At 38.8% G+C, this 23,961-nt stretch overlaps 1 protein-coding gene across 1 annotated transcript; it reads left to right on the top strand.

Annotated features, from left to right (window-relative positions):
* Nucleotides 1–6,376: 6,376 nt before the first annotated feature.
* On the top strand, nucleotides 6,377–22,943 carry slc22a16 (solute carrier family 22 member 16). Its single transcript, XM_044329930.1, has 8 exons — nucleotides 6,377–6,568; nucleotides 9,198–9,674; nucleotides 11,091–11,208; nucleotides 14,264–14,822; nucleotides 15,805–15,932; nucleotides 19,114–19,223; nucleotides 19,794–19,893; nucleotides 20,114–22,943. Exons 1-8 carry the CDS (start codon nucleotides 6,390–6,392, stop codon nucleotides 20,306–20,308), a joined length of 1,866 nt encoding a protein of 621 aa, XP_044185865.1. The 5' UTR covers nucleotides 6,377–6,389; the 3' UTR covers nucleotides 20,309–22,943.
* Nucleotides 22,944–23,961: the final 1,018 nt, after the last annotated feature.

Below are 23,961 nucleotides of genomic sequence, written 5' to 3'. Positions count from 1 at the left end.
TTGGGTTGCCTCTCCCGCCCCGCTGAATCTCGGGTTACTGTGTAACTCTAGACTTGGGCAGGGCATGTTGCTCCACCACGGGCCCATGCAGGTCTCTCTCAGCATCTGTTGAGTTGGCTCTCTCACAAAGCACGACTGCACAGCCTGGATTTGCAGAATGGATCAACTTGCATTCATGCTTAAATCAAGCAATTTGTTTTGCTGCAAAATGTATGAAAATGATATTTTTAAGAGTGTAAAGGTCTCCACAAATTAAAGGGCGCCTGAGATATTTTTTTTGAGGACACACAGGACAACTTTTGATAAAAATGTGATGATTTGTCACACAGATGTTTTATTGCAAGGATTGTTTAGATAGATTCAATCATGGTTTCATTGATTTTGGAAGCAGATCTCACCTACAATACCTAAGAAATCAAATCATTACTCTCAGCTTAGGTCTAGTACGGACTCCTTCCCTTAATTTATTTCAGTCAGGTCTTAAAATCTCTGGCAACTTGCTGAAACTAACTTCTGTTCCTTAATTTCCCTGGCAATTAATTTGTAAGCCAATTCTGGCCACATTCTCCTCTAAAGTCACTTCATTAACTTTGTCATTGATTTTCCTCCAAAGACCGCTAAATCTGCTGTTATTTATAAACAAATAAATAATCAGAGCCCCCTCCTAGTGCTCCTATTTATTAAATATGTTATTGATATTTTAGACCAAAGGAGAGAACACACATCATTTATCAGGACTGCCAAAGCGTATTATTTTTGGATAGAGAAAAGCACAGCTCGTGGGATGGAAATTAGGATTTTCCTGGCTTCACAGAGCATCCTGACAGAGCTAGAACAAAGAAAGTGGAGGATAACGATAAAGCTGCTTTCTCTATGCTGTTCAGAACCTATGACAAACTTGTATATGGGTTTATATGTAGCTCTTTACTGCCCCCTTCAGATTGTAAATAAGCATCCTTCAAATTCCCACTGTGAGCTGTTCATGGTTCTGACTTTCATGCAAAATTGCAACTCACCTCTTTCTGATGCTCACGTAGTATTAATTTCACAATTAATTTGTTTCCGATGTAGAACAAGAATTTGTGAGGGTAACATTTTGGTGGGGGGAGATATGGAAGGTTTTACATATTAGCTGTGCTTTGTTTTCATGCATACAAGAAGTAGGTCTAGAATACACAATGTTGTATAGGCACTAAAATGAACAATATGGTGGTAAATGCAGCCATAATGAGGTTAAAGAACTGAATAAGACTGGTGTGTTTGGCTATAATGGATTTATTGTGGCAACATGTTCAGTAGTTAATTGCTCTATTAATCAATCCATCAGTCAATCAAGCTAATTCTCAGTCACAGTCTAGTTGAAAGGTTGGTTTGTGATTTATACATTACTATTGTTGGTAAATCTTATCACAATGGGAATTATAAACAGTTATGAGATAAAGCTTGGGACAAAACAAAACCTGGCAAGTCGAGACATTTTTTAGATTTCTTTATTATTTTATTTACCTGCTTGACATGTGCCAGATTTGCAGAATTTTCCGTTTTTAAGTAACAAGCTTCAGAAAACAGTAATTTTTTAAGAGCATTTGATCCTGCATGTACTTTACTTTTCTGGGATTAAAAACTGAACTACTTTAGTTTAAACAATTACAAAGAATCAATCTAATCTACATCAGTAACGTCTGGGAAGAAATATGCCAACAACAATCTCTACTGCCACCCAGTGGTGAGTTATGAACACTTATCACCTCCATATTGATTGGATTACAATTTAGTATGAGTTTGGTAGTATTGGTAAAGGAAGCAATGAAAAAATGAGGAAAGAATGAACCCAGTACCACTGACAGTAGATAGAGAAATGATCATATATAGCAGACAAACAACACATGTGGAAATATTTCAAACCTCAAGCTGTTTGTGTAATTGTGCTATAGGGAGTATACATGATCGTGTTTGGCAGCACACAAGAGCAATTCAACTTTCCCTTTGAAAAACCGACACATCATACATGAAACAGTTCAAAAACAGGCTCTCTGTTGTGGCTTTTTTCAGATGGAAGATTTTTTTTTCTCCCTCTGTAGACGGCGTTTCACATATTGCAATGATTTGGCCGAAATCTGTAGCCACATGGAATGCGTTCGTGTGAGCCTCTCTCCTCTCCTCTGCTCTCCTCTCCTCTCCTGCATGCCAAAATAGGGTCCAGAGAGCAGAGGTCATGTAAACTTGATCCATTGGCTTCTTCTTATTTAGCAATGCACAGATGTCAGCACAGGTCAAACAGAGGCCACGCAGAGGCCTGCCATTGACTCCACAGATTGACTGAATACCATTTATGCTTGGAAGTGTGATAGCGATGATGGAAAACATTGATCATATTGGCAGAAACATCTTAACCATGATATAATATGGCTCAAATTAGTCATCCAACCAATTATACAACTCAAACTTAACACAGAATGTGTCAGAAATTTGGATTTTTGAGTAGTATTTATAGCCAGTAGATAGATCTGTTGTCATTCATACTCAGTAGGAAAAAAAAGTGTTATAGCCTGAGCTTCCTGGGAATAAAGAGGGAAAAATGGTGTCAGACTAGGGTGACAAGAATGAACACCTCAGCTACAAGAAGAAAAGTGTAAACCCAGCAGTGGCTTGCACAAAAGGTGTGCACATGAGTGATTATATAGACTATAAAAAGATGTGAGGTTGAGTTCACAGATTACACAGTCTCTTCTTAGGTTTAGAAACCCCAAGATAAAGTGTGCAGGGTACTTGCAGGTACTGTAAACAAACATCAGCTCCTCTGATAAAGTAGGTTTCAAAACACACAACGAAAAACTAGACTAAACTGGACTGAAATGGGTTAGTCTGCTCAGTAGAATAAAGGCTTTTTTTCCTGGCGGGAGATACACTGAGACTTGGACAAACCTATCGGTGGGAAATAGCCAGTTGTGACAGGAGCAGGTGAAGGTTAGCGTGTGTTTGCTTTCGGCTGGGGCCCAAAATACTACACACGCACACACACGCACACACAAAGTTCACAAGGTCTGAACAAAAGAGATATGCACACATATGCATCTAACTCAAACCCAGAATAAACCCAAAACCCAAGAATCTACGAACTTCAGACTGAATTAGAGTTTGGGTTCGGAGGCTGTAAAACAAATCTCCTCAGGCGTCTTTCCTCTCCACACCCTCAACAAACCACAGAGCAGAACAGGACATGTCCAAAAACAAGCGTTCGCCTCTCAACAAGGATAAGCAGCTTTGTCATCCATGATGACCACTTGACACATAGTTTTATCAGCTTTCTCACAGTAAGCAGTCAACAGAAAAACACAGCCCTTCGACAAATGAATCAAACTCCAGGGGTCATCAAGCAGCTGTCGACTAAACGCACTGGATTTAGTTCTCTGGTAGCCTATATATTATGTATACACAGTAGTGTATGGTGTGGAAGAAAGAAGCTTGAGCAGATTTATTTTAGAGCTTCAGAACCAAACCCTAATTCAATCTTGAGTTACTGAATCAATGACTTACTTGTGACTTTGTGTATTTGAGGTTTTCAGATTACAGTAGTAGCACAATTGCAGTTTGTAGCCTCTAACACCCCAGCCTTGCATACATGTGTAAGACATCAACTCCACTTGCACTGTTTGATTAATGGCAACATCTGTTTGCACCATAAATCAAAATTGTTGTATGTTTTAAAACGACCTGATACGTTTCTTGTGTTTATTTATGGTATTCAAGCCAGAGTCTCATTAGAAAATATGTAAATTATTGGCTGATGTTCAAATGTTGAAGCTGACCTGCTGTTCACTTTGAGGTTACATTTATAAATTGCTACTGTCAGTCTGCATGAATGACCTAGTTCAATTATGCCTCTGCTGTTTGATTATTTCCCATCTGACGAAATGGAGCAGATGGTGAGTCAGTGCGATGGCAAAAGCAAACACTGTCACAGTCTGTAGTGGTAGTCCTTCTGAATCCAGCCAAGACAAGTCAATACAGCCTACTCCACGTATCAATCATTAATCACAGAATCCAATAGGAACACTTGTAGAAACAAGGGCACTGGGAGGTTGGCTTGAAGTTCAAGAGGGTTTCTGTGTCATGAATTCTCCTGTAGCTTTTGGGAAGTCTTGCATAATCTCTGGCGGTACATAGAAGAGTGAGAAGGCAGGGATCCCATACCAACAATGTGGTGAAGACCATAGTACTTAATTGCATCTGTGGCTCATTAAAACTAACCACAAAGGAAATACTTGGATTCAAATGCACACACTCATGTGGCATCAAGGGTCAAAACAAGGTTGATTCACCCTGGCTTGAAGACTAACGTGTACTGTTACACACATGTGCATACACAAACAGGCACAACTCAGGCCATACTTTCATGTTTATATCAGTCAGGTTTCTGTGTTTTAGGCAGAGCTGAAATGATTAGTTGATTAATTGACCAGCTGATCAACAGAACATTAATTGCCGTCAACTAATAATCATTTAAGTCACACCAAACATTTCATGGTTTCACCTTCTCAAGTGTGAGGATTTGCTGCTTTTCCTTGTCTCTAATTGCAGTAAACTGAAATATTTTTGGACAAAATAAGCAATTTGAAGATGTCACTTTGACCATTTCTCACTATTTTCTGGTGTAAATGATTAATTGAGAAAATAATTAGCAAATTAGCAAAAATTGAAAATATTGCAGCCTTAGTAGCTGAATGGGAAAAAATTATAGACAGGAAGTCAGTTAGGCTGCAGCGTGTTGTTTTTGAGATATTAAACATGACCTTGTGATGTTTATGAACTCAGCAGCTCATTATCACTGTGCTTAAGTTGTAAACACCAGGCATACATATTTGTTGGCCTTCAAAAGGTTGATCCTGACAGGGGTAACACCTCAGAGCACATAGTGCTCCATGATGTCAGAGGCCAGCTGTTACATTGATGGATGTTACTTAAGGACCATATATTTACAACAGAGCAAGCAGCCGTGCTTCAAGGCTGATTCTGTACACATCAATGGTAAAGCAAAAATTGAAGTCCTTACAGGGTTGTGATTAAGTTACGTGTCAGAGTTTATCCAAATAGTGTTTGAGGCCTAAGAAAAGGCTTTCAGGCGTCTCCAAAGTTGCATTAAATGCTCTGTATTTAATCATAATAACCTGGCTTTCACTGAGAAATCACTTATCATGATTACTTCATTGTATGAGAATGTGTGATGCAATCAAGGGCTCATTTATCATGGCTGGTGGAAACAGTTACTGTCAGAAGAAGAAATTTAAGCCAAAACAATTAAGTCTAGCTTGATCAAATAGGCATATATGATGATTCACTAAAGAGGATAGAATGAACAGAAACTTTAGATAACATGAATTTGTGATATTTCAAAACATCAGATAGATAAGAGCAGGATAACCCTGCCATGAGGGGGGGGGGGGGGCATTACTAAGAAGAAGGGAGGAGGTTTCTCTTCATATGATAATGTTAAAAATACAGTTAGGCTTTGCTGACGCCTTCCTGACTCATTTCATTTCTCACATCAACGAGAAAAGAGAGAGAGAGAGAGACAGCGATATCAAAATTCAAAAAAGAGCAATGAAATATTGGTTTCATCTAAAAAACAGTGACCCCCACCCCTATCACTACAAAGCCCTGCAATGCCACGAGCTGAGCAAAACTCACTCAGCTGGTCCTGACACTTAGTTCACTTTCTAACCCTGTTCTGCCTCAGGATCAGTCTGAGAACAAACCAATTACAGTCAATCAAAATGCATTGTTATCTGGCCCTAAAAAGACAGCACATTACCTGACCACTATGACTGACACTAAGCAAAGAAATACCTCGACAAAGTACAGACTCAGTGAGCGCAGCCTGCCCATCCAGACAGGCTGATACAATAAAATAGATCATGGCTCCCCATGGAGGAGCGGTTCTGCCAAGTTGTGCAAGGAAGACCAAGTTGAGACAGAGCTGCACTTTATAGCAGAATGCATAAAATTTCAGCCAGTCCCAACAAAATATTTCCCCAAATTCAAATACAGCAGAGTATGTCTTTACCTGCCACACTCTGAGGAACAGTGACACACACACACACACACACCTCCCCGGCAAACTGTTATAAAGCACATATTACCACACACAGACATACTGTATGTACACACACAGTTTTTATCTTCTTTTTTCTTTTTTTTATTATTAATATGTATATATATTTATATATATATATGTATGTATATATAAATAATGCGTGTATATGTATATGTGTATATTTTTTCAAATCAAAACTATTATCATTATTTTCATATTGTTGATGATATCTATCAGTTATGTTGGCGCGGGGGTGGGGTAGTGTGTGTCTGTGAGTGTGTCTGGGTGTGTGTGTATGTGTGTGTCTGTATGTGTGTGTGTGCGCGCCCCTCCTACCTTCGCTGCGCTCCGTGGAAACCGAAGATTATTATTCAGGGTTGCAGCGCTCACAATCCGCTGCCCGCCGGGGAGAGAGACGCAAACACCGAAAATGACCGTAGAGGCCTTGTTTGACCAGCTTGGGCATTTCAAAAGGTATTATGAGCGATAGGCTTGTTTTCCAGATCTGTGAAGGTGGCATATATTCTTTGTGGTGTGAATGAGTTCGGTTTTTTTTTTTTTGTTTGTTTTTTTTTGTGGTATCAATTGAACAGCCAGTTGGGCAGCTTTGGAATATTAACTTCACTTACTGTAAGTTATTTTTCTTCCATGTTACGAATGCATTTTTGAAAACAAACACCAAGAAAACAATAAGAGTTCTAATGCCAGTTATCATCATTTGTGCATAAAACTTTTTATCTATTACCGTTACAATGCTTCAGTGGTGGGGGAGTCTTCAGCTAGAGGAACTGTTTTGCTCCCTTTTTGTGTTTTTTTTTTTTTGAAAAATGACGAACATAGTTAAAATACTGTAAAATAAATCACAGTAAGTTTACTGTGTTTTTATTTACAGTGGCAATATTGTAACCGTAAAATGTAAGTTAAAGAAACTGTACTTAAAATCAAAGAAATTTAAGCCAAGACAATTAAGTCTAGCTTGATCAAAGAAGCATGTATGGGAATCGTAACTGTAAAAATGAAATAGTAAAATTATGATACAGTATTCCAATTATTTATTGTTAACTGTTGAACAGAAACAAACATGTTTGCTTATGTGTAAATATCTTTCCCTGTGTGCAGAGATTGTGTATACCATGTTTACAGAAATCTAATGGCCTTCTTCCATATGACAGAAATACACACCCTGAATAGTATGAATAGTGAACTGCTGCAATTATATCTGTGATGCACAGTATAAATAGTTTTCTCTTAGACAGGACAGGAGAACAAAATAAGTTGTTTACCTTAATGACATATTAGAAGTGCACCGGTTCACACAAACTGTAGTAAAAGAGCTTGTTGCCTGCAGCTTCATCTACCAGCTCACTGTGGCTCTTTCCTTTTTTATCAATCCTCATTTGCAATATCTAAAACTAATCTGCTGACCAAACAGCACAAAACATTTTGCTGTGTAGACCAATATTTACTAACCATTAGTCCAAACAGTTTTGCATTTCCTGTACATGCTTCATAATAAAAGCCACACAGTGGTACACCAGTGAGAAGCTTTTAATGTGAAGTAGCAACAGCAGGAAATGTTTGGACTGTGTGGGCCTCAACCCAACACTGTAAATAAGAATGTTTTCAGTTTCCAGTTCTTATAATTTCTGAAAATATTCTACCATCTCCCATCTAGCCATAACAGTAGCAGGGACCATGTGCAACTTTCTTACACTTGCAACTTTCAAGTGTATATATTACAAACATTAGAAAATATTACAAAGACAACATTAAATATGTAAGAAGCTTGTTTAAATCTGTAGCCACAATTCAACAAATCCTCATAAAATATCGTCAGGGGTGAAAAAGATAAATATAAGCTTTAAAATGTTGATTTACAGTTGGTTTTAGCATGAGCATACAGGAAAAAACTCACCCTAGAATTAATGTAATCTTACTGCTGCAAAAGTAATGTAAGGCGGTCATCAGTTCAGGGCACACAGCCAAGAGAGAGCAGATCTGGATCCAAAATCATATTAAAGTGCATTGCATCCACTGCTTCGATAAAAAAAACAAAAATGTTTCACCATTACTGCCCATGTAATAACCAAGCTATGATCAAAATAAACGTTTTTAAGACTGTCAAACATAGAAATAAGCTTTTGTAGAATAGGTTACACCAAACAAGATTTTAATTACCTATTGTAACAAACCTTTACAGACATCTTAATAGCAATCTTAGCAATCACAGGGAAAATGCAAGTAGAAAGAATGTAAAGGAAATAAGATGTGATTGAAAGTGTTGATGAGCAATACCTTTTAAACAGACTCCAGCGATGTTGTTATTTCCTCCTTATATTCAACTGTGAATGTATAGTAAAATGTGAAGAGGACAGCCAAGGCGGTAGTGAAGTCAGGTCTCCATCAACAGCATCCATTTGGTCGCACATAGGATCTCAGGTTCAGGTTCTCCTGATGAGTAATAATCAAACACCAAATTGATAACAATTGTATTACCTTAAAGTACTGTTTTCTATGTGAAAACTAAGAAACTTACACAACAGAGACAACATTGTTTGTGTGAGTTAGTACATGAGAACAGATCTAAACAGATGACTGCTGAGGTGCTTGTGTTTAAGCCAAAATAAATGTAAATATAAAATGTTTAAAAACAGGCAGATAATACAACAAGCACAACTGCCACAAGAGCTGACTAAATTGGCTTTTGTCTGTGGAATTGACTAAATTACTGTGGATTTCACAGCAATTTTTTAGCCAATAAAAATGTTGAATTCTGTTGACTTCTTTATCAGATTTTCTCACAAAAGCAAATGTCCATTTCATATATTTTGCATGCAATTTTTTCCTCTTGCATAACAAAATATCACTGACAACAACAACTGAGTTTTTGTTTTAAACACATTTTATGTGGCTGATTAAATAAACTACTGCTGTTTACATGTCTCGACAATGAATGTATTTATTTCACTTGGTCAAAACACTCTCCACTCGTTTTGCAGTTACTTGTTCAATGGGAGGCCAACATGATTGCCTCCAAATCACTTATCATCTCCTCTCCAGTTCTTATTTCAGCATATGTTTAATGTTTTTTATTTCTTTCCAGATTTCAGGCATGTCTGTACTTTGCAGCAGTCTTCCAGTCCGTAGCCTGTGGGATCCACTACCTGGCCTCTGTCTTCCTGGTCGAGACTCCAAACTTTGTGTGCAGTGTGCCCGGCAACATCACCGATGTCTTGTACGGTAACCTGACAAGATCTAGTCTGGATGACATCCTGCCAATATTCAAAGCAGGGACTGGGCCTTTGGTGGTGAGGACGGCTGATGGTCAACAATGGGAGCTCAGCCGGTGCCAGTGCGCCCTGCGCACCAACCCAAAAGACTTTACATACAACTTTGATGGCAACAAAACAGTGACAGCCTGCAATGGGAACTTTGTTTATGACCACACGGAAGTCTACCAAAGCATAGTTACCGACTGGGATTTAGTGTGTGAGAGAGAGTGGCTGGCCAAGCTGTGCCAGCCCACCTTCATGTTAGGGGTGCTGATTGGTGCGCTGGTGTTTGGGGACATTGCTGACAGGTAAGCAGAGGATGCATGATGGGGAGGAAGGGGAGGGTACTTTTCATGCAGAGTGGGTGTTTAGAGAGGGGAGGTAAATTGTAGGATGTGTCACCATATAAGGAAGTTCTTTTCACTTGTGTATGGGGACTACAGCACATATTAATGTATTACAGAATGTGGTTTACAGATCCTGTATGTGTATAATTCTGTAAACATGTACATGCAACTTTAGAGGACATGGCTGCACTTCTGCATCAACATGAAACATGATACTCTTCTCTTTCATGCTCAGTGGCTGACGTATGAACACTGACTGAGTGTACACCTACAGCTGCCTCATGAGCTTGATTATCAGATTCTTGATAAGGAAGGATGGGTTACAGTGAGGCAGGAAGAGTTGAGGCCAGATCGGTGTGGATGATGGGATAGAGGGAAGATAGTTCAGAGAAAGAAAGGGAGGAAGAAAAGATGAGAGTGGCAGGAGGATAATAGGTGTCTGGGCACACTTTGAACAGATCAGATGACCTGGCCAAACAGCAGTTGGCTGTTCAGACCAGGCTGAAGTGGTCAGCATTTAGAAGAAGGACTTTAGTCTGATAAAGTTGGAGCTGAGGGTACACTTGCTTTGACGTCTGCCCAACCATCTCATGTAACAGATCACACTAACAGAGTAAAGATGCAGCAGGTCAGGATTAAGTGCTGACGGTAGTGGTTATTATGGATGAGCACCTTTCTGCACCTCATGTTACTTTTTACAATTTTTATACATGCTCTTATTCACCAGGGCCAAGTGCTTTTATGAGGTGGGTATTGTCAAAGTCTAGATGTCAATGTGAGGTCAAGTCAGTCATTAATGGCCCTACGTTATATTTAGCAGGCAAAAAGATGTTGTGGCATCTCCTCCATGTAAGCAAAGGGCAATCACTTACTTATATTATACTGTTAATGCAGATAATTTCTATTAGACATTGTGCAGAAAAAATTGATGCAAATCTGTAAGGCATGAAGAGAAGTGTCAGTCCACAAACTTGCACAATGCTGCAGGAAGAATGAATGATTATTTGACCAGTTTGGGCTTGAACTTGTAACCAGATTCACATAAATTTGACATTTAATGGTTTTCTAATGTCACAGTAAACATATTGTAAAGCTAGCTTTCGAACTTATTTAACTTTTCTGTGCAATTGTATCCAAACATGTAATATATGATATTCAATACCTACATCATACTGTTGATCTAGTCATACCTTGCTTACAGCATTGCGCCCCGTTGACCTTGTTTCAAGTCCCCCAGTACACTTTTACAATTACTGTAGATGATCCATTATTTCACAGATTGCTTACCTGTTTTTCTCTCTGTCCCTCTGTCTCTTTATCTTTTACGTTCTCTCTCTTTTTCTCTCCTCTACCTGCATGGGTGTCTCTCTCCTTCAGGGTTGGTCGTGTGAGGATCCTAATGCTCACCAGCCTCTGTCAGTTTGGTCTCGGGGTATGTGTGGCGTTCTCTGGAAACTACTATTTATTTGTAGTGCTCCGATTTCTCCTTGCCATGGTGAGTTCAGTGCTTGTATGTTTGTGTAGCTACTTCTACAAAGCCTGGTTGTATAGCTGTGTGTTCACGTGTCATTGTTGGCTCTGCTGTAATATGAAATTCAGTGCAGACTCTGAAACTTGAAATTTAGCTGATAGAGGTAATTTGCCACTGCCATTTGCCATTTAAAACACTAATATCAATCTATGAATGCTGACATTTGGAAACTAATCTTTGTTATTAATGCCTGTGCCTTACTTTCCACTCCCAGCTTGTAAACAAACACACTCCTTCAGGCCCACTATGTGTTTGTAATTTCTGGATGCTCAAAACAGTTCACAAAATGTTCTACAAAACAATCTTTCCGCCAATTGCTAATGTTCTCCATGAACATATTAGGAGCCACCTCATACAGTCAAGCCAACACTCAAACCAAAGCAAGATGTTTGCACCAGCTGTGGATAATAACAAATATAATAAGCAAAAAATATAACAAACTATAACTGTGGAACCTTTACTGGACATTTCTTCCCTCTTCGTTACTAGGAAGAAGTTGTTATATTTAGGCAGTGTTTGTTTCAACATATCCACCTTGAAAAACAGCCAAGATAAAGATGAAATACTAACAGTCTTATAATGTGGTAAAAGCCTATTATTTGAAGTTTAAAGAGTTGTTAAGGGAAACATGTCAAACATAGATCTCTGTGTATGACATTTACATCTGAGTTGAGCTGATGTTCTTGCTCATGCTGTTTAGGTTAATGTCTAAAGTGTAAACATCAGATTACGTCTTACAAACGAAATTAGCTCTTGTGTACTGGTAAAAGTCGGTCGGTTCAATTAGTGTATCATTGTATGTTTATGTGTGTGCACATTTCTGTTTCTGTGTACAGAGTAACACATAATAAGTGCATAAAAGAACATGTTTACAAGCCAAAGGTAGGGAGTCATTACGGTTACAGACCCGCGTGGCTATAAAAGTTGTGCTGAAAGAGCTTACACAGTCTGTCTACTGTTCCACCCCTCTCCGTCTTCTCCCTTCCCCCCTCAACTTCTCCTCAGCTACAGCTGTTGTTTTTCACATAGACTCAGACTCTCAGACAGCGTGGACTCAGTCTGAACAGCCGCGCTTAACACAGTGTAGTTTCAGTCTGACAAGCAGGTATTTATGGCCTGATTATCACACTGAGATTTAGACATGTCTTTTTTAAAATGAACTGGCATGGAAAAAAAAAACATTAAACATATTTAAGTCATATATCAACATACTACTGATGTACTCTTCCTGTGTCTCATAGATGTGCTTGTGTGAAAAATGGTCAGGAGGCAATCCAGAGGCCTTAAACATGTAACATATGTTTGCATATTTAACATATTCTTCCTCTTACAAATGAAAAATTGAATTCATAAGTGATAAAACAAATCGTTGCTCAGTTGAATACGCTCAGAGGTTTTTCTGCTAAAGCCTTTTAGCTAAAGTGGTCTGGTATAACCAGTAGCTTATAGTGGCTAATATTAGCTATTGTCAGCAAACTTTAGCATTTAGCATTATCCCATTTAGGACTGCAACTATCAATTATTTTCATTATTGATTAAACTGCCAATTATTTTTTTATTATTAATTGATTAGTCACTTTGTCGATAAAATGTCAGTAAATATTGGAAAATGGCCATTATAATTTTCCACAGTCCAAGTTGACATCTTCAATCTTCATCTTTTTTTGTCCAACCAGCGGTCCAAATCCCAAAGATATTCAGTTTACTATCATGTATGACAAAAGCAGAACAGTTGCCGCTGCTGTTCAGCAATATAAACTTGATATCTCGATAACATGCTGAATATTTGGCTGTTTAAAATCCCTGCATACTTAACAATCAGACACTGTGCTCATTAAAGAAGTTCGACACTTTTAATTCTATATCACAAGTATGTCTATTGAAAATTTGTTATATGAATGCACCAATCTGATTTGCCAGATATTGATATTATTATGCAGACTGGGTATTGGCCAGGCATGACCAAACCACATTACAAATCAACTTTATTAATGTTATTATAAATCCAGAGTTTCATATTCATATTACTTTACTGAAAGAGGTACTGCACACTTAAACATGTTTTTTGAGCTGTAAACTAAATGATATGACTGTACTGTGATGTAACATATAAATGCTGGTGTTTAATTGACATTTCTTGCCAAATTTATAAAAATCTGCTTTTCATTGGTTGAAAATGGCTCAACTCACCACCTAGTGTTTTAAAGCAGCCCTGAACCTTGTAAGGCCAATGCTGACATAGAGTCGACCGGTTGGGACTTGTCTACGTCATGAAATTTATATAAAAAAAGAATGTTAACGCCCTGACGGCTACGTACTGACACTCCCCCACAGACACACATACACTGGAGAGTCTCAGGTAGTACAGCCGCTAACTCAGCTACAACAAAGGTACCACACAGAAACTTTTACTTTCACCAGCTTATGTGATTGGCCACTGCAGCATGATGTTGGGCTGCACTCCTGCAGCATAAACACACTGCCCCCATTCAAATGAACGGGATGACTGCCATTTTTCCCGCATTTCTGTATTTGGTGTGAATGCAGCCTTACCCCCCCATACAATCACAGTCCTCTGCTGCATTTTCTAAATATGCTGGGAGGGAGGGAGCTAACAGAATTTGGGGGTATAGGTACTTAAAAATGATCCCAATGAGTTCCATGCACTGTGGTATACAGATTTCCAATTTGGGAAAAAGAGAGCACTTGTTTCAGATTGGGGACCTGTATTGGTAGAAACCCTGTGATGAGGTACTGAAATTGGTATTGGGCAAGAAAAAGTTGTATTGTCACATCCCTATATATGTATTTAGCATATTTTTGTTGCAATTGACCATTACAATGTCCAGTTTCTTTCTCTCAAGCCTATTTATCAACAGAACATTTTAACCCTTTTTCTATATCTCCCCTTCTCCTTCAATCCTATCCTCTGTCATCTCCTCGCCCTCACCCTTTTCCTCATTCTATCTTACAATCCTCCTTCCTCTCTTCCTCCTGCCTCCTTCCTTTCATTTGGCAGGTGTCCAGCGGCTACCTGGTGGTGGTGTTTGTCTACGTGACCGAGTTCACTGGCCTCAAGGTACGCACATGGACTTCTATGCATGTGCACGCAGCCTTTGCAGTTGGCATCATGGTGGTAGCTTTGACTGGCTACCTGGTGCGGGTCTGGTGGATCTACCAGATCATCCTCTCCATATGCACCTCGCCCTTCTTGCTCTTCTGCTGGAAGTTCCCCGAGACGCCTTTTTACCTGATGGCCAAGGGCCGTTACAAGGAAACTCAAACCCTACTAGACACGATAGCCCGCTTCAACGGCCTTGAGTGCAGGCTGAGGGCCGAGGATCTCCTGGAGCCAGAGGACAAGAATAGCAGAGCTCTGCTGGAGAAGGAGTCAGAGGAGCGGCCATTGCAGTCTGAAAAGAAACTATCCATCCTGGATCTTTTCGGCAGTTGGAGGATGGCGGGGCGCACATGCACAGTGTGGGCCATCTGGTTCATCGGCAGCCTGGGCTATTACGTCTTTTCTTTGGGCTCAGTCAACCTAGGAGGAAATCAGTACATTAACCTCTTCCTTGCTGGTAAGTGTTTGGCTGATGAGTGTGCAAGAAAGAACAAGGAAAATAGTAGTAATGATATTGCACAATTATTCAATAACAACCTTATTGGGTCATCCAAATATAGAGATACTTGAGGTTTTACTGGTGGATGGATTACTGTTGACAACCGCCGCACTACTTTTAAATGCAGGCTGTGTGTTTGTTTCCATGTGTTTCTTCGTGTTGGTCTGTTTTAGTGTGTGTGCTCTGAGGCTGGAGGTTTTTTCAGGTTGCCTGTTTACATATCTGCCTCCTCCCATGTAAACAAAAAGGCATCTTAGCCATGAACTTAGTCCGACCCTGGTTACCAAGTTGAGCAGGGTACTATTTAAAGCTGCCTGGAGAATCACAGTGTGAACAATTCTGTTTGCGTTTGTGCTATGGTCATATAGGGTCATATATTACTTGGAGGGAAATATATTACTTAGGGGAATATTATGTCATTGAGAAAGCAGTAAGATACTTTGCTGTTCTCCATTTTGGCTTTGTCAACTGTTCTGTTTCTGGTAATAAAGAGTGTAAACAGGAGGGTTTTTACAGAAAATCAATAAAATAGCTGTACGAAAAATTGTTTATTTAACAAATCAAGAACTGATTAAGTGAAATGTACTGCTCATTGACAGGATAGGCTTTTCTCAAGCAAAACCCAATATTAACCTTCATTCTCAATACACAAACTGTGTACATTGTAAGATAGTTATTTCATAAAATGATACCTATAAACTAATATTTTTGCTACTAATAATGTCTGTGAATTACACTTTATCAAACACATCAACACAGATCATACAAAAAAGGCTGTTTTTTTCTTTGGAGACATATGTTGGAGCACATTTAGGAGGCTTAGTGTCACCAACATTTCAGATGCAGGTTATTTAGGTCCCCTAGATAGAATGTCATGGTGTCACTGTGTCACTGCCACGATAACCTCTGACCGAGAGCTGCTGTGATTGGTTGTTTCCAGGTGCAGTGGAGCTCCCCTCTTATCTGGTTGGTTGTTTTGCAATGGACCGGATCGGCAGGAAGAGGACTTGTGCCCCAGCTCTGCTCCTGGCCGGGATCGCTTGTATGCTCATCATTGTGGTCCCCAGTGTATGTAAATATAAAGTGACATTCTTCCGAGTATTATTACTCATGTTGTTCACCTTTCTCACATGCTTAGATGCATACATGCTCGCGATCTATTCAATCATTACAAAAACTTCTGTTATAAAGAAAAAGTTAAGAGGAACTGGTGAGATGCAACACAAATCATTCTGTTATCATCAATACAGGCAAATTATCTTTCCAAGAATGCTTCTCTTTCTCTCATTGTTATGTGCTATAACTTGCATTTTTGACCACAATTGGAGCATCGCACTTGTCACAGTGACACCGCTGTCAACAAGTTGTGACTGTTAGTTGTGGGAAAGGGGCAAGCTAGAAACAGAAATAGTCTATTTTATTTTGAGTATTTTCTGCACTGGCACAATCTGTCTGGACCATTAGCTCTTGAGTTTATTGTCCTGACATTTCCCAGAGCCACTGGACTGCTGTTACTGTTAAGCCCTGATACATGACACACTGGCACTTCCTAGTGTGTGTGTTCTGAGCTGTGACTCAAATTAGTACTGCCTATGGTTGAATTGGCAAACAGCTGGTACTTAATGTCCGAGTCAACATGACCTTTGACATTGAAAGCCATTCTGAACGGAGCAGGTCAACAAACATAAGGTGAAAAATAACGACTTGGAGAAAGACAGATTAGTCTATCCATCATGTTCTTCTCTCCTCTCTCTGATTGTGTCACTGTAGTAACTTCAGACACAACTTGATGAAAATACATCTGCAGACGTGACACAGCCCCACATACCATAGTGTCTGCAACTTTCTTTAGTAAATTACGTACAAAGACAAATATATCTTCCCTTGGCAAACATGCCACAGTCTGTAATGTTAATACATATGAGAGATAAGTTTCACAGAGGATGGAAGTGTTCAGAATCCCTTTAATGACCAGAATAGAATATGTGAACTTGTTGTGGTGACAGTTTCTTAGTGACAGGGCTTAAAATATGTACAATGGACACTTTCACCACCCAATCAGACCAGATTAACGGACAAACAGACTTCAGTATTATGAGAAAGATAACTTATCATATCCTCTCTTCCTTCCTTCTCTCAACTTCTTCACCTTCCTGATGGTTACATTGTATTGCAGTATACTGTAGTATGTGTTTTGCTACTGGGTATCTATTCTTTTCCTTATATTCAGCACATACTGTATGTGTGTTCAGCATGTACTTCTCTTAAAGATCTTTTGATTCAAAGCCTTGTCAAGGCTGAAGTCATAAGAAAACTCACCTGTATTTATAACTTGCCTGCCTCACTCTACCCTGTTTATTTTTTAACCTAAGCTCCTTCTTGTTTGACACCTCTTTGCCCTCTAATTCATCACTGTTAGGGGTGTGTCACTCAGCTTCTTATGCTGTCAGTGTTCAGCAAACTTGACATTAGTCACTCACTTTCTATAGATTCTGTAGTTCTTTCTATAGATCTTTGCACAGTGTGCTCTTCTGTTCTGGGCCTGAGCTTCCTATACATACTTGTTAAGCAGGTTTTTTCATATGTTTTTGAAGATTTGTAATGCTAGTGTTTTTAACTTAAGCAGCTAAAGACCTCATTCAGTTATAAATGTCTCAGAAAGTAACAGTCTCCCTATTTATCTACTCTGAGCGCTTTTGAATACGTCTGTGCTGTATTCTATTAGTAATGGAGTTATATATAATGGAGTAATAGCTCTCTCAAGCCTAACATTTATACTTATTTCAGTGACTTTACTTACCCCAATCTGTATTTTTCTGGCAAATTTGGCGTCTGTGCAGGATGAAAAAAAATCACTTCTGCCACCACAACTGACCACTCACAGTAGAAATGAGGTTACCAGTGTTCAAGCTCACATAGGACAGGGAAACCAGTTATTTCCACACAAACAACCCTATGTGTGTCCTATATACACATGTGACTACATACACAATGTCTGCACCGCAAATACCATGTAAACAAACCATAGCAATGATTGCTCCATAGCATAGTTGGAAATACATTTGGAAATAAGAACACAAAATAATAAAGAACTTAACGTCACTTAACATTAGTGGAGCCTAAAATAAAGATGGTTGAATTCAGACCAACAGTTTAAAAATAAATCATTAGGATGGGATCACCTCACACAGCCTCTCTCTTGCTGTGTGTATCTTTATCCTGGTATCCCGGTTATAACGCCAGGCTGAGTTATAGTTCTCCAAGTGTTTGCTAGAGAGCCACTGGAGCTCCTGATATCACAGCTCTCTTTACAAGTACAGACGATGCAGTTCTTCATTCTGACTGTACTGTTCCCACACACTCATGAAATATTCACATACACATTTAAAACACTTGAATACACAGTCAAATTAAATGCTTGACTCCTCCTTGTACATATATATTAAAGACTTTGAGTAAACTTGAAGTAAAAGTACTTTGTATTAGTCTACATTAGTAGCTTATTGTACATATTTGTTTGTAAGGATTAAAAAATATATTATTTACATGACTAAAGTTCTGTACTCCAGCACATGACACTAATATAGTTAGCTTTTTACCCACCCCTCTTCATTTTCCTACATATTCTTGTATTATATTCTAGTTAATCTGAGACTTGACCTACTTAATAATTAATTAAATTTCCAGCTAATAGCCAGCCACAATAATGAGATGCCTCTTCACTGTATTACATTACCTTATTTTTGACATGACAGTTATAATGAGATGCTGTGAGTGAAATACTAATGCACATCTATATATGCACACACACAGACACTCGCATGCAGTGTTCGCATGCATAGATACGTAAAGAGAAGCAGTTCTGTTTTATGGTTCCCATGCCACCATGTATAACAGTTAAGTAAAGTAATAATAGAGTCACTGAGGGGGCATTCATTCCTTCAGTTATTAGATCACTTATCAGCAGATCTGGTAAAATAGAATCAAGTCAGCATGCACTTTAGGTCACCCATCCATGGAGGACTGTAAGGTAGTGTGTGCTCTTGTTTAAAGCTTGACTATTAATGTCTGATGATAGTCTGATGAAGTGCCTGATGGTCAAAGGTCAAGTGTCTGTGTTTTTGAGTATGAAAGAATCATTTATATATATCATTTGTAATATCATTTACTGGGTAAAGGCTCTAAAAGCACAAGTTTTGCCATGGGAGGTTTTGTCTGTCATTTTCAAACTCACTTGTCTTTTCTACAGGACATCAAGGTGCTGGCCATCGCTCTCAGCATGACAGGAAAGTTTGCCATCGCCATCGCCTTTGGTCTCATCTACCTGTACACCTGTGAGCTTTACCCGACAATCATCAGGTAAGAGTTAAGAGCATCAGATCACGTAAAGCTCCCTGGGACATAGAGTACATGACTCTGAACTAGAATCTATTTGTGATTTGTCTTTTTAAAGACATTTTTGTTTGAACATGCTTCTTAAATTAACCTGAAAGAAGAAAATGTTTAGTTTGGTCTCCACTCTTTTAATATATTGAGATTTTGGGCAGTCCTATTTGTGGAAACTGGAATACTACCTAATAAACTTTAAAGAAAAAAAAAAAAAATCTAAATGTATTTTTGTTTACATTCTGTACACCATAGTCTGTAAGGCTGCTAGCATTGAGTTGCTGTTTAAGGAAAAAAATAATCGAGGATGAAAGACGTGTCATTAAAATTATATGTTTTATAATTCTATCATTCTGTATTTGTAGATAGGTTATGCTACACCTCATAATGTAACAACCCTCAAATAATTTAGCTTTTTTGCTGGGAATTTACAGTAATTAACTCTTGTATATGTTGGTGGTGATGCTCATTTTTGTCTTCTATAATGTGATGGCCATGACATACAGAATAGCGCTCAGCTGACTGTGTAAGCTCCTCCTCCAGGTCTCTGGCAGTAGGTAGTGGCAGTATGATGTGCCGTGTTGGCAGTGTGGTGGCTCCCTTCTGTGTATACCTGGCTGACGTCTGGGTCTACCTACCTCAGGTATACATACATGTTTACTTGCAGCTGTCTCTCTCAGAACATCTTTTTTTAAAATGTTTTGTTTATGTTTAAGTTGCAAACCTTTGCCATTCAGCCACCTTTGTGCCCTGTTCCCATTCATTATAGTTTATTTACGAAGGTATCCTGGCAACAAAACAAATTTTAACAAATTTATTCTTTCCTTTTTTATTTTTTTTTTTAAATCATGACCCCTGTGTAGCTAATCGTGGGAATCCTGGCATTTATTATCGGAGTGCTGACATTGCTGTTGCCTGAGACTCTGGGCAAGCCTCTAACAACCACCTTGGAAGAAGCTGAAGCTCTGGGACGCGAGCCGAGCAAGAGGAACTCAGCCCTGGGCAATAAAGACGCTGAGGATGGGTTGGAGATGAACCAACATGTGGATAGTGCCTGAGCTGTACACTGCTGGACAGAGACGGACACACAGAGAGAAGCTTTGGAAAAACAGAGTGGAAGGAAAAGAGAGGAGATGATGGCTGCCAAAACCTGAAACAGTGACATCATTGATTTATTGGGTTGTTGAAAAAAAGAAAAGAAAAAAGAACACACTTTTATTAGAACCAGTTGAAATTAAGTGCTTGTTGACATTTTGTTCTGCAAAGTGACCAGCAGTTTAGTACTCAAAGGGTCTTGAGACATTACAGAAACCTTTCTGCTCGTACTCAAATCCCAGTAATGTAACGGTCAGTCACAGACATAGTCCAATCAGAGCAGTCCATGAATTTGATTATCAGGAAAATCATGTGCTATGTGTGTATTGTGTAGTGTGTGTGCGCGTGTGTGATACATATCTTGTGTATCCAAGACCAAGGAAATATGAAGGATGTAAAAGGATCATTTCAGTTTATGAGTCTTTTTTCTTATTTTTGTAGTTTTGGCCATCATTGCTATTACACATTATACTCATCAAAGGTAATGGCTGATTAATCTAAACCACTTTATTTGGAGGCTCAACTGAAAGACAGCTTGCGTTTCTTGCACCATCAGACATCTTTGTTATGATGTTGCTCTATTCACAGATATCAGCAATCACCTAACTTGTGAGTAGAGCATTCTTATTACTGACAGGACTGATGGCCAAAACTACAAAAAACAGACCCAAGTTGTAAATAAATGTGTGGAAAGTGAAAGTGAATGGGACTATGTAAGTGTTACAACAGCCAGCTGCTGTTAATGTACCAGTAATCATGAATCATGATCAACTGCAGATCATGGGATTAAAGCATAAGGATGCAATGTTATTTTAAACATACATTGTAGAGTCATGACCCAAATAATAGAATATTTTATTCTAATATCAAAGAAGTGCCTTATTTTTTATTTTAAAGTCACCTTTTAATCTTTTTTTCAACAGTCATTTTAAATCTCAGGGCATCTACTTTTGGTTATCACTGTGAAACTATACGAATGTATAATTTTAATTTAACACTCAGTTTGACATTATCCTTGATTCCATCTTGCTTAAGATGCCATCACTTAGCTTAACTTTAAGCGTGTGTGCGTGTGTGTGTGTGTGTGTGTGTGTGTGTGTGTGTGTGTGTGTGTGTGTGTGTGTGTGTTAGTGAGTACAATAGTGAAGTACATGGAAGTCAGTATCCTCACTTTCTACATGTATATTTAGATTATGAAATCTAGATGCTGCACATACTGAAGGAAATGAGCAACTGTATATGAAGTAACACAACATTACTGTATTTTCAAGAGTCAAGACGCGATCATGGGATGTTTGGACCAAACACAGGAATGAACTACAACAGTTGTAGTACACTAGCATGTATTTTTTCATATCAAACAGTTGTGTGGTGCTTTAAACTGAAGGAAAACAAGTAATGCATTACTCAGGCATTCAGTTCTGAACTGTTCATAATCAACAGTATAATTTTTTTTTGTATGAATAGCTACTTTGTGAGTATTATTTTTATTTTATTATCACAAAATAAATAAGTTGGCTAACACTGATGTTGTTAGCCTCTTCATTATTAAAGTATACTTTTTAATTATGTCTTGCTTATACAAAAAAAAAAAAAAAATTGGTGACTGCTCTGCTGTGCAAGTTAAAGCTCTCTCTCTCTCTCTCTCTTTCTCTGGCTGTCCAAAAGGGGACTCGTGGGGTTCAAGGGAAAACTATTTTTGTCTTACAAGGAATATAGAGCAGGTCTGGGAACAGCCCACTGATACTAACGGCTTCCTATTCGCTGGTGGAGAGGAGTTCCCCACACCCAGCAAGCCCCCTCTGCACCACCCAACACAAGAACAAAGCCTCTGTGTTCAACTTTAGAGTAGAAATTCTGCAGATGTGTGTGCCAGTGTATATGTGTTTCTGCGGATGGATTAGCTGAAGCTATGCACTTTACTTGAACCATAACCTGTTCAGTGATACTCTCCCTGCCATGGGACGCTTTAGCCTTGGTGGTATTGCTTTCAGGATCACTTATACTCATTCTGATGTACTGGTTTGAAAAATGTAAAGATTTACCTTTTAAATGAGACCAGGGTTGACTGTAATCAAAAGGGTTGGAGAACAGTAACCTTCTTATTTTGGGTACGTTATTTTTGGGCTTGTGTACAAAAAAGGAGTGTCTGGTTAGAGGTTAAGAACCAAACTGCTAATGTGAACTTTCAGTTCTGTTATGACACTGATGCTCCAAATAGTGTGTGGTTAGTACTGGACACTGTGGAGTGAAGATTCTGTCAGCGATTTCCATCCAGTGTGCACTGTACTGTATATGTGTGTGCTCTTGTATTTCTTCTATTCCTGCAAAATTGAGTTTTAGACTTACAGAGTGCAGACATTTTTGGAAAGTGAGGTTATGGTAAGGGTGAGTTTGTTGTGATGGGTGAATTTAATGTTAGGGAGAAGGAAATGTCAATGAAGAAAAGTATAGAAGTATAAACTCGTGTAACTTGTGTATGGAATAGAAACAGGCAAAAAAAACAATGGCAGTATTTTATGGCCCATTAAATACAGTATTCATGTTACGGTTTCTGGGAGAGCTGAACTACAGTTGGTGAATATATCCATATTTATAGCCTCATGTTTCATTCTTGGCCTCTACCGACCCACATGCACACACATTAAGTGTACAATAATACACACCATACTAACTGCAAACACTGTTTTTTATTAACTCAAGTGCGCTTGAGCGATCCTGGAAACATGGGAAGAGGACACCATTTGCTGGTCATATTTGGAAGTGAATATAGCTGAGAGTTTGAAACGCGATCCAACAGCTAGTGACTGATGTTTATTTCAAAGAATGAAATGACAAACCCTTTCCGTAATTTCTAAAGCTTGTGTAGAGGTTGTGTTGCCTGTGTTAAAGCTATTATTATCATACAGTTGCTCCGAATCAAAGTGAGCTGCTTGATGATAGTTTGTTTTTTGTAGTTAGAAGGCAGTTTTTCCTTCTTTAGGTCTGAACACCTCTGTGTCGTGAGACTACTTCGATGTTTGGTTGTCATATATTTCACCTTTTCTTGCATCTTGTTGCTTTAACTCATAGTAAGTGACAACTGGTGAAAAGGCTACCTGGGTTGCTAAAATTACAAGAAATCAATAGCAAGGAATTCTTGGATCGAGGCAACAATCTAACAAGATGACAGATGTAACAAACACTCCTTTGTGTAGCATTCATCAAAAACTGCATCTTATAGTCATATAGTATGTATACATTTTTGAATGTCAGGACCAAATGCACGAAGAGAAGGAAGACTGAGAGGGGAGTACGATGTGTTTCTTATAAATAATTTTAAAGGGGATGCATAGATGTTCTCCTGACTGGGGTTGTCACAGCTGGGGAGCTAGAAGGAAGATGAGTGGAGTTTGAGTGGAGTGATGGGTAAGCTGCTGCAGGGAAGAGAAAGCTATGCATCTAGAAAAATAAATGACGGGCTGGACGTGTAGGTAGCTTTGTAAGTAGCTGGTTATAAATCTGATATGTGGAGAAGCATGGAGGACTTTAGGAGTGTTGAAGATGAGGCAGGCTGGCATTCTCAAAACAAACAGCCTATTATGAACCAACAAACCATCTTCCAGTGAAGCAGACA

Source organism: Thunnus albacares, chromosome 16, assembly GCF_914725855.1.
Source record: "Thunnus albacares chromosome 16, fThuAlb1.1, whole genome shotgun sequence".
NCBI classification, from domain to species: domain Eukaryota; kingdom Metazoa; phylum Chordata; class Actinopteri; order Scombriformes; family Scombridae; genus Thunnus; species Thunnus albacares.
Note: the sequence above shows the minus strand (reverse complement) of the source record. Positions and strands in the feature narration are given on the sequence as shown.